This window comes from Populus euphratica, unplaced genomic scaffold, assembly GCF_000495115.2.
Source record: "Populus euphratica unplaced genomic scaffold, PopEup_1.0 scaffold129.1, whole genome shotgun sequence".
Classification (NCBI taxonomy): domain Eukaryota; kingdom Viridiplantae; phylum Streptophyta; class Magnoliopsida; order Malpighiales; family Salicaceae; genus Populus; species Populus euphratica.
Window position 1 is genome coordinate 770,237 of NW_011499907.1, and position 15,865 is coordinate 786,101.

A 15,865-nucleotide genomic window follows, 5' to 3' on the forward strand; every position below is an offset into this window, starting at 1 on the left:
ATTTATTTTCAATTCTAGAATAATGCGTAAGAGAGAAAAGTGAATTTTTCTAGGAATTCTATAAGCATTCCATGTTCATTAAATTAATGATCCTCGATACTTCATCAGCCACTGGTTTTTTGCAAATAAAAAATTTATATGTACAGACTTTTTCAACATATTTTTGTATTTAAAATTTTTTAAGTTAAAATAAAAAAGCTTTTATATATATTAAAAAATGAAATAAATTATAAAAATCAAGAATTATATATATTAATAAATGAAATAAATTATAAATAAAAAAAAATAAAAATATATATATAAATCAAAATATTTAATCTCACAAGATGAGACATTTACCTAGTTATGTTTGCTAAATTTATTTATTAAAATAATAATTTTATGACCAATCAAATAATAATAGAAATAGAGATGCAAACTAAATTTATTAAAAAAATAAAAAGGGAAAATCACTATTCAAGATTGCACATATTAGAAATATAATATGAAAATATTTTTTATTTTTAAAAATAAAATTCATCTATACAAAATATAAAATAAACATTATAGATGAATCATAAAAACTCTTTAAATTTTAAATGCATAACTAAAATAATAATAATTATTTAAAATATTTTCTCTAAACAAAATGAAAAAGAGAAAAAGTGCTAATGTAAATATAAATAAAAACATTAGAGAAAAAACCATAAAAAACATTAATTTTTAAAAAATAACTAGAAAAAAATATTTTAGAAAAAAAAAGCAAAGACCCATTTTCTCAAGGCTCATGCTTTTTGTTGTAATTAGTGCACACGACATATCATATAAACCCTAATTTTTTTTTTGAAAAGAAAAATTAGATGACACATTATATGATTTGCTCAGATTCTAGTCATCTACAATGACGTTTGAACAATGCTGGCATCTACTATGAATATCTCATGTATTTTAATATTTAGTATAATGGTTATCTTTATTCTAAAAAATTATTCTAAAACTACTTGTATTGTATAAATATATTATATAAAAAAAATATTTACATGTAAATTGTTGTCTTAAATATTTTATATTATTTTGTTTTGTTTTGTTTTGATAAGTAATGATGTAAAAAATACAAATAGAATATAATAACAACAATGTTTTATGGTGTTGATGTGTTGATAATGATAATTAAGTAGTTTTATAGTGTTTGGGTTATGGCAAAGTTTAAGATGAAGTGATAATAATAATAACAATAATGAAGTGATGATTAGGAAAGGTTGTGGTAGATGGAGGAATGATGAAATTGTGGTGGATGTTATGGAGATGAGGTGGTGGGGTAATGGAATAGCAATAACGATAAAGGTGATGATTGTAATGGTTTAGCAATAATAATTGTGATAATAATAATAAATGAACGAGGAGATGATAGTGACGGTGATAATATTAATAGTGATAATAATAATAAATGAACGAGGAGAGGAGATGATAGCGATGGTGATAATATTAATAATAATAATTGAAGTTGTTAGATGATATTTTAAATTAATAGTTTATAAAATATTTTATATAATATAAATTGAAAATATTTATAATAAATGAATTAAAATTTCAAGATTAATCATAAAATTTTACTTAGACATGTTTTGCTCTGAAGTCTTTTATAAAGATAAATGTAAGAGAATTATAACATTTTTCATATAAAATAATTTATGTAAAACACCTTCTAATTATAAATATGTCATATAAGTCCAAAAACTCTCCCAAATATATCATTCTTTCACTATAATAAAATTAACAAATAGCAAGAAAATATCTGTAAATGATATTTCTTCACTATTTTCCAATGAAATTGTAAAATACAAGAATATAAGAAAAGAATTTCTTTAAAAAACTAACATATCATTATTTTTTGGTGGAATTCCCAACATAATTATTTGGTGAACAAATGTAAATAAGTTATAAATAATAATTTCTTTTTTTTCTTTTTCTTCTTCTTCTTTCTCAGGTATAAAAATAAAATAAAAATACTAGTAGCTCTTTATTTTTTCACAAACTCAACCACTCCAACCCGCCAACATTGATCTATATCTATCAATAATGTTAGTATTCATTGTTGGATTTTTTTAATTTTTTAAAAACTATTAATAAAATAAGATAAAAAAAATCAAGTTATAATAACAGTGATTAAACCATTGTAATAAATCTTCATATAAATACTCAAAACCTTCATTTCTTTCTATTAGGCTCCATAAAATTGTTTAGAGACTGAAGGAAACAATTTGATGTAGTTAGATTGAAAGAAAGTAATATATTTCTATGATATTCACTATATTTAAACAATACATCTTTGAAGCGACCTTCCATAAATAGGGTGTCCTAACTTGTAGAATTATTGTAATAATAGCGTAAATTAGTTTCCACTAAGCAAAAGTCAACACTTGTTAGAAGTTTGATTGGTTTTGACCTTCCTGAAGCGAACTATTCCAAGAGAACAAATTTTTATTACCTTATGAAGAATGAAGATTTTTTAAATGCTCATGTTATACTGTAGATACAAACCAAGCACAGAATATATCTCACAAAAATAAAAAAATATATACCTTTTATATTAATCATAAATAAAATAAAATAAAATAAAACTAACTACAACTCCAAACCAAACACCTTCGTTTATAACACAAAACCCAGAAATGTTCCCTGTGTAACTTTGACCTGCGACCTTCCAATTAGTTTACAAGAGCTAACCAGGTGATCCAAGGGGCACAGATGTTTCAAGGTATTTTAAAAAATAAATTAAACTGTTTAACTGTTTATATAAACAGTTAAACCGACCAACATCGAAATCGTGTAGGTGTTTTCCGGTGAAGGATTTTCCGCCTACAGAAGCAGGACTTTATTGAAACAATGACTGAAGAACAGCTAGCAATGGTTTATTCAAGGTGGTCGTGTGGCCTGATTGACATAAACATTGCAGCATACTGCAGGAGCCGGCGCTCAGTACCTCCACTTTCTGTTACAGGAATCACCGGTCCCCTCGTCCTCATTCTGTAACGTCGCCAAGCGAATTGTATATTGACTGCTGCCCATGTTCTCCAGTTTGATGAGTAATATCTTGCAGTTCTCTTAAGTCTTTCATTGGCAAATTTGTAGCGGAAGTGATCTGTGATGTACCGAAGATGGTTTGCATCAAGACCAAATGCTTCTGTCGATTCGATACAAGCAAATGTCGCTGATGAGGCTGGAAGTCGGTCTATGAATGGACGGCGAAGACACCAGGATAGCAGCTCGTCACCCAGGAAGCCTCCTGGCTCAAGCACACTAGTTGCCACCATGCCTTTGCTAAGACTCTGGCTACTCTTTATACGCCCACGAACAATGAACACCATCCTTTGCACTGGGTCTCCTTCTCTAATTATCTGTATCATGGAATGACAAAAAAGATGAAGTGATTTTCATTAGTGTTTGCCAAAATTGATATAATTTTAGTTCAAGTTTTACCTTCTCTTCTTTAGAAAAAACAAGGGGCTTAACCCGATCACAGATGTTGTCAAGAATAAGATCATCCAGGTTGTGGAACAAAGGGACCTGGAAAAAATAAATAAATTGCAGTCACAGTAGAACTCTAAGCTCTACAACAGTGCTGTTTTCTGGAGAAGATCGCTCTAGGAAGAATAACTTCTAAGATGTTAAGGGTGCCTTCTTTGACTTGCAATTGTGCATATAACCTCTCAAAAATGTTATCTTTTTCTTCTGAAATAACCTTTATCTGACAGCTAAACAACATTGCAAAAGTTATCAGCAATATGTTTTTGCTTGAACAGCATATAAAGTAAAGCTAATTCTAGGTCACTAGGCTCCGAATAAATAAAAAGAACGCAGATATCATTTCTAAGTGGTCATTTCTGTCACCTTCTTGATAAGATCTAGGCAAAGATAACGCTTGATATCTCTCCGGAGTCCTTCAGGCAAGTCTGTGATTAGTTCTATCTCATCTTCACCTCCCATGGTTGCCCATCTCTGCCGTTCATAATGGCGAACTCTCTGTCTCAAACGAGAAGGCAACTGTCTCCTCCTCATCCACCATTCCATATCTCTGCATCTCAGCTGCATTTTTCTCTTCTTTGCCATGACCGCGTGCAAGAAAACCTTTGTTGAAATCATAATTTCTCATCATTGGACAGGTTATTAATGATCAATAGGTACGGCATCCACAAAATTAGGAGTGTTTGAATCAGCTCACCTGGATGTTCCCAATCAGAAGAGTGAAGAGCATTAAACCACTGAGAACAATACATATACTGAAGATTACTTCTAGCCAGTGACTTGTTGGTTCAAGATCATTGCCAAAGGTGCTGCACACATAGGCACAATATGTTAGGATCTCCAAGAATATCGACTACCAAGGAAGTTCAGGACTCATGAGTCATTACCTTTACCTAATCTGCTATTAAACTAAAGAATGACAGGAAATATCAAGAATCTTTCTTTTCCTTATTTTTTAGATATCATCATAGCAAAACAGCAGAGGACTCTAAAAGGGGGGCGCTCAAATATTATCATGAAGGCTAACAAGTCCATCAGACAACATACAAATTGGATCCAAGAGACGACGCGGAGTAACAAAATTGGTGAACCTAATTGTTTTATCATTTACCTGAGGGTCATTAAACCCCAGAAAATGGGGTAAAGAATTTTCACAGACAAAGAATTGCTAGAAATGACTGGAAGAGCCCACTTGTAAATCCCATAATTGAATGCTCCATTAACATCCAGGCACATAGGCTTTCTAACAGTATGTGTTGTGTTACCAGCGCATGGATTTCCAATTGTGTCTGCTGGTAACAGGAACTGATAGCAAATCTCCTCCGAGCAAGCCAAAGAGAGATCACAATTAGGCCTCCTCTCACAACTCTGCCTGAGGCATAAAGCAACGCGTTGTATTGCGAGGACATACCAACATCCACCAGCAACCTGCAAAATTAAGGAAAAGTGGCATTAAACATAAAGCTCATTGCACTCCCAACATTTGGTACGAGAAGCTTAACATTAGCATATAAATACTAGCAACTTACATGGGAGGCAATGAAGTAGGCAATGAGATTAAGGCCGAAGCCCCACCAAATGGTGCCAAAGATATAACCTGTGACCTTTTGCATTCTTTTCATCAAGCATATGCAGTGGTACACCTTAGGGAGGAATTGGAACAAGAAGATCAGCAAAAGTATTGTCATTATGAGCTTAATCTGCTCTTCTCTGATTAATTTGGGTACAAGTAACCAAAATACCGCCTGCAAAACAGAGAGGATGAGCTAAGCATAAAGCTCCAACGGGTGGCGGAATTGGTAAACACTAAATGGTGGTAAGATAGTAGAACTGGATCCTTAATATAAAGAAAAGATTATTTGAAAAATTAAGCAATCATCATTTACTAATGATCTTCAAGATAATCAAGAAAAACAGCACTTGCATGACCTCTGCTGGTTTTCCATGAACAAGATCAAACAGTACTGAGACAAGGGCTCAACTGTCAAATCAGTAACTTTTATCATAATAAAGATAAATGTAAGCTCCCTTCCTAGTTCCATTAATCAAAAGCTCATCATTAGAGCATAGTACGTACTGAAATGAGTCCACCATTAATCTAAAGCTCACCATGGTGGGGTCGTCTCACCCACTAAACAAAAACCCAGTGCTATCAAATTTTCAAATCATGATCATTCAGGAACTATAGATCCCATAATTGAATAGAAAACATGAAATCTCTTCCTTTTATTTTTAAGTTCCCATGCATATAAATATTTGCAAGTTTCTGGACAAGCATGAGCATCAAGGTAACAACTTTGGGAGTTTCTGGTTCATGTTGAGCTCTAGACGGACAGCTCGCCTTCTACTTTATGCTTGTAGTTTCTGTACACAACCCAAGCCCTTAACGCTGAGTGACATTGCTGTCCATTATTGTTTGCCCGTGGTCCCATGATTTCCTTAACTCTCTCTCTCTCTCTCTTCCCAGCAAACTTTTAACTTTTTCTTTTTGATAATATATACAGAACAAATATGTAATAATTTATGAACGAATATACTCAAAATCATGGCTTTGAAATTTCTAGAAGGGATTGGAGTTGTTAAAATTTGAAATTTTTAGTTTTAAATTAATTTTTTAATGTTCTAAAAACAATTTAATGATTGATATAAAAAATAAATTAAAAATAAAATATTAATTTAATATATTTTTAAATAAAAGATATTTTTAAAAATAATTTTTAGCACACCCGAGCACACGTTCCAAGTAGACACCAAGCAAGCACCGAACCTTAGACACCAAAAAGATGTAAGAAAATAACAGTAACATAATTTTAAACAAAAAAAGCGCGCACACGTGATAATCATGCACAAGGTAGCCTATCTATAGCTTCAGGCAGCACCGTCCAAGTCATAATTCAGTAAAAATCCATCCACGTGGCATTATTTGCAGAAAGCAGAAGCCTTTAATCCTGGGAAAGTCAATTAAAGCCAAAAAGAAATTTCTGACCTGAGGAACGGGAAGAATGACAAAAGCATCAAACCAGAAGCCCTTAAGAGACCTCACGTAATGAGATGCGATGGCACGTGCGTCCCACACCAGTTTCCCGCACCCGACAACAAGAGACTCTCTTGACACGTAAGCCAACCTGAACTGTAACCACAGATGGCACAAGTGTATAGCATCCACACTCGTGCGAAGGACGGTCACGATTGCGGCCAACCCACCGTCCATGTACAAGCAAGGGGCCCCGTTTCTCCCTATCGACAAAGCGTAGAAGAACAAGGGATCGACTGCCAAAGCCATGCCACGTGCTAGCAGGAAAGCCCGGTTCCATTTCTGTACGCGCTTGCTACGTGGATCGAGAACGGTTCCTAATGGACCGGCCGGCCAGCGAGATTGGGCTCGGTTAGCTGGGCTCTTTCTTGAGCCGAGCCGGTTTTTGATGGGGACCAATGATGAGCCCGCGGAGGCCTCCCATTCAGGCTGGTGGGCTTGGTCACAGCTTGTGGAGTGGAAGACAGGAACTCCTACTTGTGTGCAAGCGTAGCATTCTATGGAGTTAGAGATAGGGTTGCTGTCGTCAATGTTGTTGGTACTGTTAAGGTTGCTGTTGTCACTCTTGTCACCAGTTTCGCTTTGGCTGTTCTTGTGACACAGTAATCCAATCCACCTGTGGAGCCATTCATATGAAAAAAATTGTTATGCAGCCATTCAAAAAGAGAGAGAAGAAAAAGAAAGTATGCGTGCATGCATGCGTTTGAGTGCAGGAGGAAGGAGCAAGACACACACACACACACACCTTGGAAGGGAGAAGTGGGAGTTGGGCTGGGAAGGCATGATTGGAAGATCGGAACCATGGGAAGACGGAGGTAGATGGTGAAGAATCAAAAGACTAAAAGAGGAGAAAGGAACATTTATAGAGAGAGAGAGGCTTAGTTGTTGTTAATAGTAGAGCTGGTGATATGAGAGGGGAGGTGTGGGTTTTTGGGTGGATTTGGAGGGATTATAATAGATGGAGTCTGTCACGTAGCACATGAAGAGGCAAAGAGGAGGATGGATTGATCAAGAGCCATACCACTCTCTTACGGAAATAACGTGTGGTAGTCCCGGCTTGGTTGTGTCCATGAGCCAAGGGTCCACCATGGGTCAAGACACCAGAAGACATTAGGTGATACGTACGTAGCCACTAGCTCCCATGTTACCACCAGATTGGACCACACCCAAGCTAGCTGCTGGCTCTGCATTACAACAAACGCAGACAAATAACGTTGGAAGGTTTTAGTCCTGTCATCGCATCGATCTCTTGAGATATGCCCAGCTGCCCACTTGCATGAAATTCCATTCTTAGTTATTTTGTGTCTTTAAGTAGCATAATTACCTCTTTTTTTTTTAATTATTAATAAAAGAGACGACTTTTTATCATCATCGGACAAGTTAGATAGGAAACATAGTTATATAAGTTCGTACGCTTTTATTTTAGTTTGATTTTCCCAAAGTCTTAACAACAACAATTCAATCAAGGGTTTATGTTGGAAGCGGAAATTGTTAATTCCGGTTATACTTTATTTTGAAGCCCGATTTGGGTAAATATCCATGCTCCAATCCACGTACCATTGCTATGGCGTCATATATATACATATAGAATTTGCTTCTGGAAATTTTTTTTCAAAAAATATTAGAAATTGCTTTAGCTTTTACAATTAAATTATGAACTTGTATTTTAGTGATATTTTGTTTTTGCAATTTGTTTATAAAAATAAAATAAAATAAAATCATGAGAACAATAATTATTCATGTTTAGATTAATAGAGTAAGGAAAAATAAAATCAATTGTGAATAGGAAAAACTTGAAAAGTCCTAATTGATTAAAGACATTGAAAAGCAATTGGCAAGACAACTAGGAATAACGATCAACTGCAGTAGTTTTTATTGGAGTGGGAAACCTTGAGGCGATAAAACTAATCAGAGCTGTACCTTAGCCGAGAACTCTTGTCGGAATCAATGAAAAAGAAGCTTGTTCTTAATATTCTTTACTAAATTTAACAGTTTTATTGAGAGATTATTTCAGCATTTACATTCATAATTTGTCGGAATATATTTTATCAATGGATTTACAACTAAAAATAATTTATCAAAAAAATTCTTATTGAGAATTTATAGTTTGCCAATGAATCTGTCAGGATTTACAACTAAAAATAATTTATCAAATAATTTATAGTTTGTCAGTGAATCTGTTAATGATAAATATACCAATGAACTTACAGACAGACAAAGTATGTCAAAATGTTTTTACCTACATCATTCTATTGGTATCTCCATCAATAAATTTAACATATCACCAAAAAAAAAAATCATATGTAACGCTATTAGTGTTTTTATTTGTCCGTCGATATATCCATCAGTAAATATAATATATCATCGATAAAATACCGTTTTTAATTTCATCAATGAATTAACAGTAACAATGATATTTGTAATAATTCTTTTTCAACTCTCTCTAGAATATGCCGACGTAATTGTTCCGTAGGTGAACTTGTTAGTAAAATTTTGATTTTTTTTAAATATATCGAATAGAAGTAGAAAATAATTAAAATAATATAAAAATTAAATATTTATTATAAATTTAAATATTTGTACTTTCAAATTCAATAAATCTAAAATAGAGGTAGCGCTAAAGGAGGGGGAGGAGGAGGAAAAGGAGGAAGTTAGTTATCATCAGGACCGTGGGGCTTATTAAGGTGTGCACATGTACCACTTATCCATAATCTCATCTCTACTATCATTCAACAGAGTTTTTCATAATCAATAGAGACATTCATATTTTTTTTATTAAGATGGGTCATTTGGCCCTATACTTATTGGTTTAATATTGTTGTAAACTTTAAAGTTTGAGTGTTTAGAATTGATTATGAGTATATTGAAACACTATCAGCTGTCTATAAGTTCTTGGCCATAGTGTTAGACAATCCGTATACCTGAATTCTATCGGGTCTACTAGATGATCTTGCCTCCAACTATAAATCTAGATTGAGATTCAGATTGGTCGAAGGATCGTCCTTATATCTCTCCTTCAACCGATTGTTATATGTATCTTATAAAGAAAAAAATTCATCAAATTCTAGGAAATAACAAATTAAAAAAATAGTTGAAAATCAACATACCACAAAAGTGCTGAGCTCAACTATTTATGAACTGTTACACCCCTTTCTGACAGTCATCACTCTGCACATGTGTTTAAACAAAAAGCTCTATTAGGCTTGGCTCGAGTCTAAGAATCGTGGTTTGCAAGTTAAAAATCTTGTTAGTTAAATATATTTATAATCATGACTCACATGTAAAATGAATGAAATGGAGTCATCAATGTGCATGGTTATGAAACCGTGAACATGTTAGTTACAATTTCTTGTATCGGATTGTGATAGTCATGTGAAATGCGAGGACATTATGTGTTGTATGTATTCCGTCCATATAACCTCTGAGACGTATGCTAGTTTGAAATCTTTCTAAGCTGCTATGTCATTCCAACTTAGAAGCTCTCTCTCTCTCTTTGCATTTTTCTTGGCTTTTTTTTTTATGCCTCATCTCTCTCTCTCTCTCTCTCTGCATTTTTCTTGGCTTTTTTTTTATGCCTTATATAAAAAATCATGCAACATATATGGTACAAATTAATTAACTACTAGTAAATGAAAAATAAAATTTTAATATTTGGAATAAAAAAATATTTTGAATCTGATCTTACTTAATTGCAGCGTGATTCTTACAAACCTTTCTCATAACATTATTATCAGCTCTCTCCCATTCAAATTTTCCCTTGAAGTAAAAATTTATAAAAGATACATTTTAGAAATTTTAATAAACTAACCAAATTAAAATAAAAAAAATATTTAAGTTAATACTAACTTTGAACCTTAAAAAATAAAAAAAATATTTAATTTAATAAACAAACCAAAATATTCAATTTGGTTAATTTCAATAAACTAACCAAATTAATATAAAAAAAATATTGAAGTTAATATTAACCTTGAAAACCATATATCGTCTTACGGTTTTCATTAAGGATGTTTGAAAGTTTGGCTCCATTAAAATAATAGAATTTTCATCGATGATTTAAAGATCGATATTATTGTCTCATCAGCATCACTGCTAGAAGATCTAACATTGATTCTGTCCTCGCAACGTGCAATAGACTTTATCCTAGGTATTTCTACACAAATTAACAAATAAAAAACTAAAGGATTTATATTTTTAATTTGTTTTAGGAAAATATAAACTTTTGAGCTATTAATAGACAAGTAACTATGCGTTCTTGTTTAAAGTGAAGCTGACTTTGAGCTTTATGACCCGTGACCCAACATAAACCAATTCCATATTTTTATGATAAAAAAAACAAGTTATATATATAATAGCCTTGATGTTGTCCTTTTTTTTTCCTTTCATGTTCATAACCATATTGAAAATATTCACAAACATGTTATTTTCTATATGCATGACATCAAAGTTATAACAGAGAAGATTGGTTTTCTAATAAGCAAGCTTTTAGAAAATATTTTGCTTTACCCAATGTGGGTCAAATCAAAACTAGAAAACTTCTACTTACCGAATTCACAACTAAACACAATATCATTATACTTTAACATCATGTCATACAATTCTTCATCCAAAATAAGTGGCGGTGCAACATCCCTTTCAACTCCGCCAATAAATAAGTTATTTATGAACTTGTGATCTGTTAGCAAGAATTGTCATTGGTAGTAAAAAAGACGTTTTATCACCGTTTGTTAGCGTAAATGTCTTGTTACTTTCTATACAATATAGACATGCTAGTTTTCCATACGTGCTCTAACTAGAAACCATTCCTTAAACTGAAAAATTATTGATACTTCATATTAAAGCTGCTTTCATGAGAAAGTTTTCTTTTCTTAATGCATCATTTTATAAGCTAAAAAATTATTGAAAGTCCATATCAAAGTTGTCTTTATTAGAAAATTTTATTTCATCGATACATTATAAGCCAAAGCCTTAGATGACCATAACTGCTTTAACTTATTAATCAATGATCAAAGATAAATATTTTTATTCTGACCTAAACTATTAGGATCAGGTATGACTATAGATAAAAAGATAAACTCCGACCCTATACACATTCTCGAAGGCAAGTTGTAAACTGTGAGTATCATCGACCAACGAAAATAAGAAGAAATGAATGACTCGAATAAATTGAATTTGTCTATACATAACCTAAGATGCACATTTCTTATCTCCATTAAAAATTAAGAATGCACACTATTAAAGTATTTATAGGATTCAACATTTGTAAATTGATAAAATATAAAATGGACATGTTAAATAAACCATTATTTATTTCATCAAAAAACACCTGAGTAAAAAATTTGACATAATACAATTCTTTAAAAATTTGTTCTAGTAGTGAGTATTCAATATAATTCTTTATCTAATACATAACACTTATACATTTTATAATTATGTTTAGTTAGGATTCGAACACTAAACCAATATAAAAAGCTCATGTAGTACATAAAAAGATGGTCAATCCTATATATATAAATTTATTAAAGTTTTTATTTAATTATTTATACCCTTATTTACTTTTTTATTTTCAATTCCTTTCTCTCTTTTACCTATCCTTCTTATTCTAGTGTGTTGTTGCTTAGGATAGATGCATATTTTTTTAATGTGTAAAGTCTTGGAATGCCCACACTTCATATGATTTATAAGGCTACATTTAAGAATCAATTCCTAGTCATAGTTTATCTATATTAGAAGGAAGAAACGATGAACATATAGTGTAAATCATCTTGATACATCTGATTGATCAATAGATTGACATGTTTGGTGGAAAAAAGATTTAGTATATGTTCTAATTAACTAGTATTATACCACTTAAAAAGAACACAAGTAAACTTGTCATTGTAGAACTTGATGAACAATTAGTACAAATAATAAAGAGAGATAATTTATTAATTGTGAAGAACTTTATAATTCACCATTATTATAGATTCCTATGGAATAACTAGTATTAGATGTTCTATAAGAGAGTTCTTCAACATCTAACTAACCTTTAAACATAAAATTTCCTCTGAATATAATCTTAATGTCCCTATATAGTATCTCATGTTCCAACCTTTCCCAACAACATCATCACCACCAACCACAAATGGGTATGTAGGTGTATATGTACCTTAAACATATTCATATGCATATATTTTCTATGAGTGATATAGAATTATAAGGTGGTCATAATTAATTTTGATAAGTACCAATCAACTAATTTACCATGATTGGTCATGAATAAGTATAATTTTATCAGCACTTCATTCTCTCTAATGTTGATAAAAGGATTATCTAGATGAATATGAAAAACATAAAAAAAAACTTACCATGACTAGTCATGAATAAGTATAATTTTATTAGCACTTCATTCTCTCTAATGTTGATAAAAGGATTATCTAGATGAATATGAAAAACATAAAAAAACTTACCATGACTAGTCATGAATAAGTATAATTTTATTAGCACTTCATTCTCTCTAATGTTGATAAAAGGATTATCTAGATGAATATGAAAAACATAAAAAACATGATCTACCATAATAATATTATAGTGGTCAATAAAATTATGTAGGCTATATCTGATTAATTGAATCTAGAATAAGTTACAACAAAATAGATTTGAAACTCCATGAGTGCATATACTTGTGGGGAAAATCTTAGTAAGTTCTATTATCACAAACACTCTAATAAAGGTGTTTGGAACCATAATGCCTTATATAAGGTTTTACATGCTAATATATCATGTGATATAACAATCATAACCAAGTCTAGATATAGTCGTCCTTAATACACCAGTAGCCTTACAAGTATATAAGTAACCATAAGCTAATCATGTGTCCTAGTAGTCCTATTCCCAATGATAACAACCTATTACAGGACAATTTAATGCTTCATACCCCACAAGTTGTTTTGAAAGAAGAAAACCCTAATCCTCTTATACATCAAACCTTTACTATCGACCAATAAGTTAAGGAGATGATATATAAGATTGAACTAGCCTAGTACTTAATGGAAATAAGGTTAGAAATTGGATAAAAACCTAGGCTTACATATAATCATCCATGTCTAAAGTGAGTTGATAGGTATAATCTAATTTTATAAGGAATAAAAATTGTGATTTTAAATGGTTCTTCAAGGAAGATAATCAATAAAAAATGGAGAACATTGCTAAATTCACCAACCAAACTGGTGACAATGCGTCAAATGCTCTTATAAAGTTAAGATTGTTGGGTTTATCACTAACCAAAAGAACCTTTCATTGGTTCTCTATATTTTTATTAAAATATATGAATAATTGAAAAGAGATGAAGACTTATTTTCTATAGCATTTTTATAAAACAGAATCAGAGGTGATAATGACTAACTTTGCTAGGATAGTCTAAGATCAAGAAAAGTCTATGAAGAGTTATGCTTATTGTTTCAAGACTCTAAAAACTAAAAGCACTATAGCTATATTAAAGTAAAAGTGCATTAAACACTTTCTAGAAAGGATGTAAAACCTCAAGAAGAGGTTCATGAAAACTAAACAATAATACATCTAAATCCTTATAAATGATGTTGCTTGTTATGAGAAAATAATAGCAAAATGAGCACAAAATATGATATTAAAAGAGGACTTACCTAATTGGCTATCTGAATGACATCTCAAATGCTCATTCAATAACTGATTTAGATTCTAATAAGGAGTTTGCAGAAGTCCATCAATAGCTAATATCAATCATAAAGTTTAAAAAGACAGATCATTTAAATTGTTACTAATATGTATTGTTGTTTAGTTTTCACGAACGTCATAGCTAATATCAATATTAAAAAAACCTAAATGGATTAACAAACCTGGTAACAAAAAAGAAAAAACTACCAAGATGGTCAATAATAGTAATGAATACTCTTATGATATCAAAATAGCTAAAAACGTTTTTAACCAACTAATACATAGAGGACAAATCAAGCTCTTCTCTAACCATACATCTTTATTGTCAATCAAATCAAGAGGAAAAATTTAGTACATAGCTTGATTCACAGAGACATTACACTAATAATTATGTTATCTCAAAAAGTAAATTTAAAAGGTATTAAAATTTGGTCACATCCACTTTTAGAATGGAAAAAAAAAACAAGAAAAGAAAGATGAGAATGAATAATGATCCATTCCTAAAGAAAACAATAATAATGACTACCTCTATGTTAGAAATGATGCCTTATAAAAGTTGTCCTAGACATTTAATTGAGGTTTGATTGCCTAAAATACTATCTCTTAGGGCAAGTATGGCCAAAACTTCTTTGACATTTGCTAGCATGATTCTTTTAATTGGATATCCAATCAAGATTTGATTTAGGAGAAGAAATATCAAGAAGAAATATCTATCGGTGAAGAGGCATATATTTAAGAGAGAAAGTCATATAAAGCTACCTTGTATATAAGGGGAGAGGCTTTTGTTAGTATCAATATTATAAAAACTTAAGAATCAATAACATAAACTTACATTATGACTTGAGGATGGAATAACCATCACTAGAGAAACTAGAGGCTCAATTTTTTTTATTCATAACAATAATAGATGTAAGGTTCCTAACCTTTTTTCCTTTTCAAACAATGATAGGTGGGAAGGTTGACGTCCCAAACAATTCTTATCAACATGAACTATTAGTATCTTATCAATAATAAAAGAATCAATAGATGGCATGGCTTTTCCCTTCAAGGTGTTCACAACTCTGTTACCACTATAATTTTTACAAAGCAAGATAACTTTACTTTCTAAACATTAGTTGCAGTTGCATTACTATCTTTATTTTTTTCTCCATCCTCTTCATTACTTTCAGTTGGTAGGTAAGAATTTCTATTTCAATATTTATTTTTACAATGGTGGTTTTTATGGATCTATAAATGCCTTTAATGTGATGAAACATAATATTAGATACTATATCTTTGAGCGTATGTAAGATATGTAAGATGTAGACTTAGAAACTATAAGTCTATTTTTTAATGAAAATATTTATTATTTTGTTAGGCTACTTTTTTTTTTAGAAAGCACTCAATTAGGGAGAACAAATAAAAGTTTCTAGTATCTTCTTTATAATAAGAACTAGAGATGAATGAGTAGTTTTACGAGTTAGAACTTGAAAAATACAACGAAGTTAGGATAAGGTAGAAGTTTTTTTTTAAAAAATCAAAATGCTTTATTTTTTTGGTAAAAATCTTTACCCTAGGTCTACCTTAAACTATAAATTAGGCTATCATCAACTTTGTTATTTTTCATTATTAAAGGGTTTTGAAGTTTAACAAGATTGGTTGTCTCTAGTGAAGCATTAA

At 31.3% G+C, this 15,865-nt stretch overlaps 1 protein-coding gene across 1 annotated transcript; it reads right to left on the minus strand.

Annotated features, from left to right (window-relative positions):
* Positions 1-2,614: 2,614 nt before the first annotated feature.
* Positions 2,615-7,502, minus strand: DND1 (Cyclic nucleotide-regulated ion channel family protein). Its single transcript, XM_011037528.1, has 8 exons — positions 7,284-7,502; positions 6,491-7,154; positions 5,034-5,249; positions 4,616-4,932; positions 4,202-4,313; positions 3,871-4,107; positions 3,460-3,546; positions 2,615-3,377 (listed from the first exon to the last, which is right to left on the minus strand). Exons 1-8 carry the CDS (start codon positions 7,319-7,321, stop codon positions 2,892-2,894), a joined length of 2,157 nt encoding a protein of 718 aa, XP_011035830.1. The 5' UTR covers positions 7,322-7,502; the 3' UTR covers positions 2,615-2,891.
* Between the last annotated feature and the right edge of the window lie 8,363 nt (positions 7,503-15,865).

What these genes read in the sequence shown, in the direction of transcription:
- DND1 (XM_011037528.1), bottom strand. Translation starts at nt 7,321, where the DNA reads ATGCCTTCCCAGCCCAACTCCCACTTCTCCCTTCCAAG. An exon ending in TCCCACTTCTCCCTTCCAAG is followed by an intron (nt 7,155 to 7,283) that starts GTGTGTGTGTGT and finishes ATGGCTCCACAG; the next exon opens with GTGGATTGGATTACTGTGTC. An exon ending in CCTACTTCATTGCCTCCCAT is followed by an intron (nt 4,933 to 5,033) that starts GTAAGTTGCTAG and finishes TTAATTTTGCAG; the next exon opens with GTTGCTGGTGGATGTTGGTA.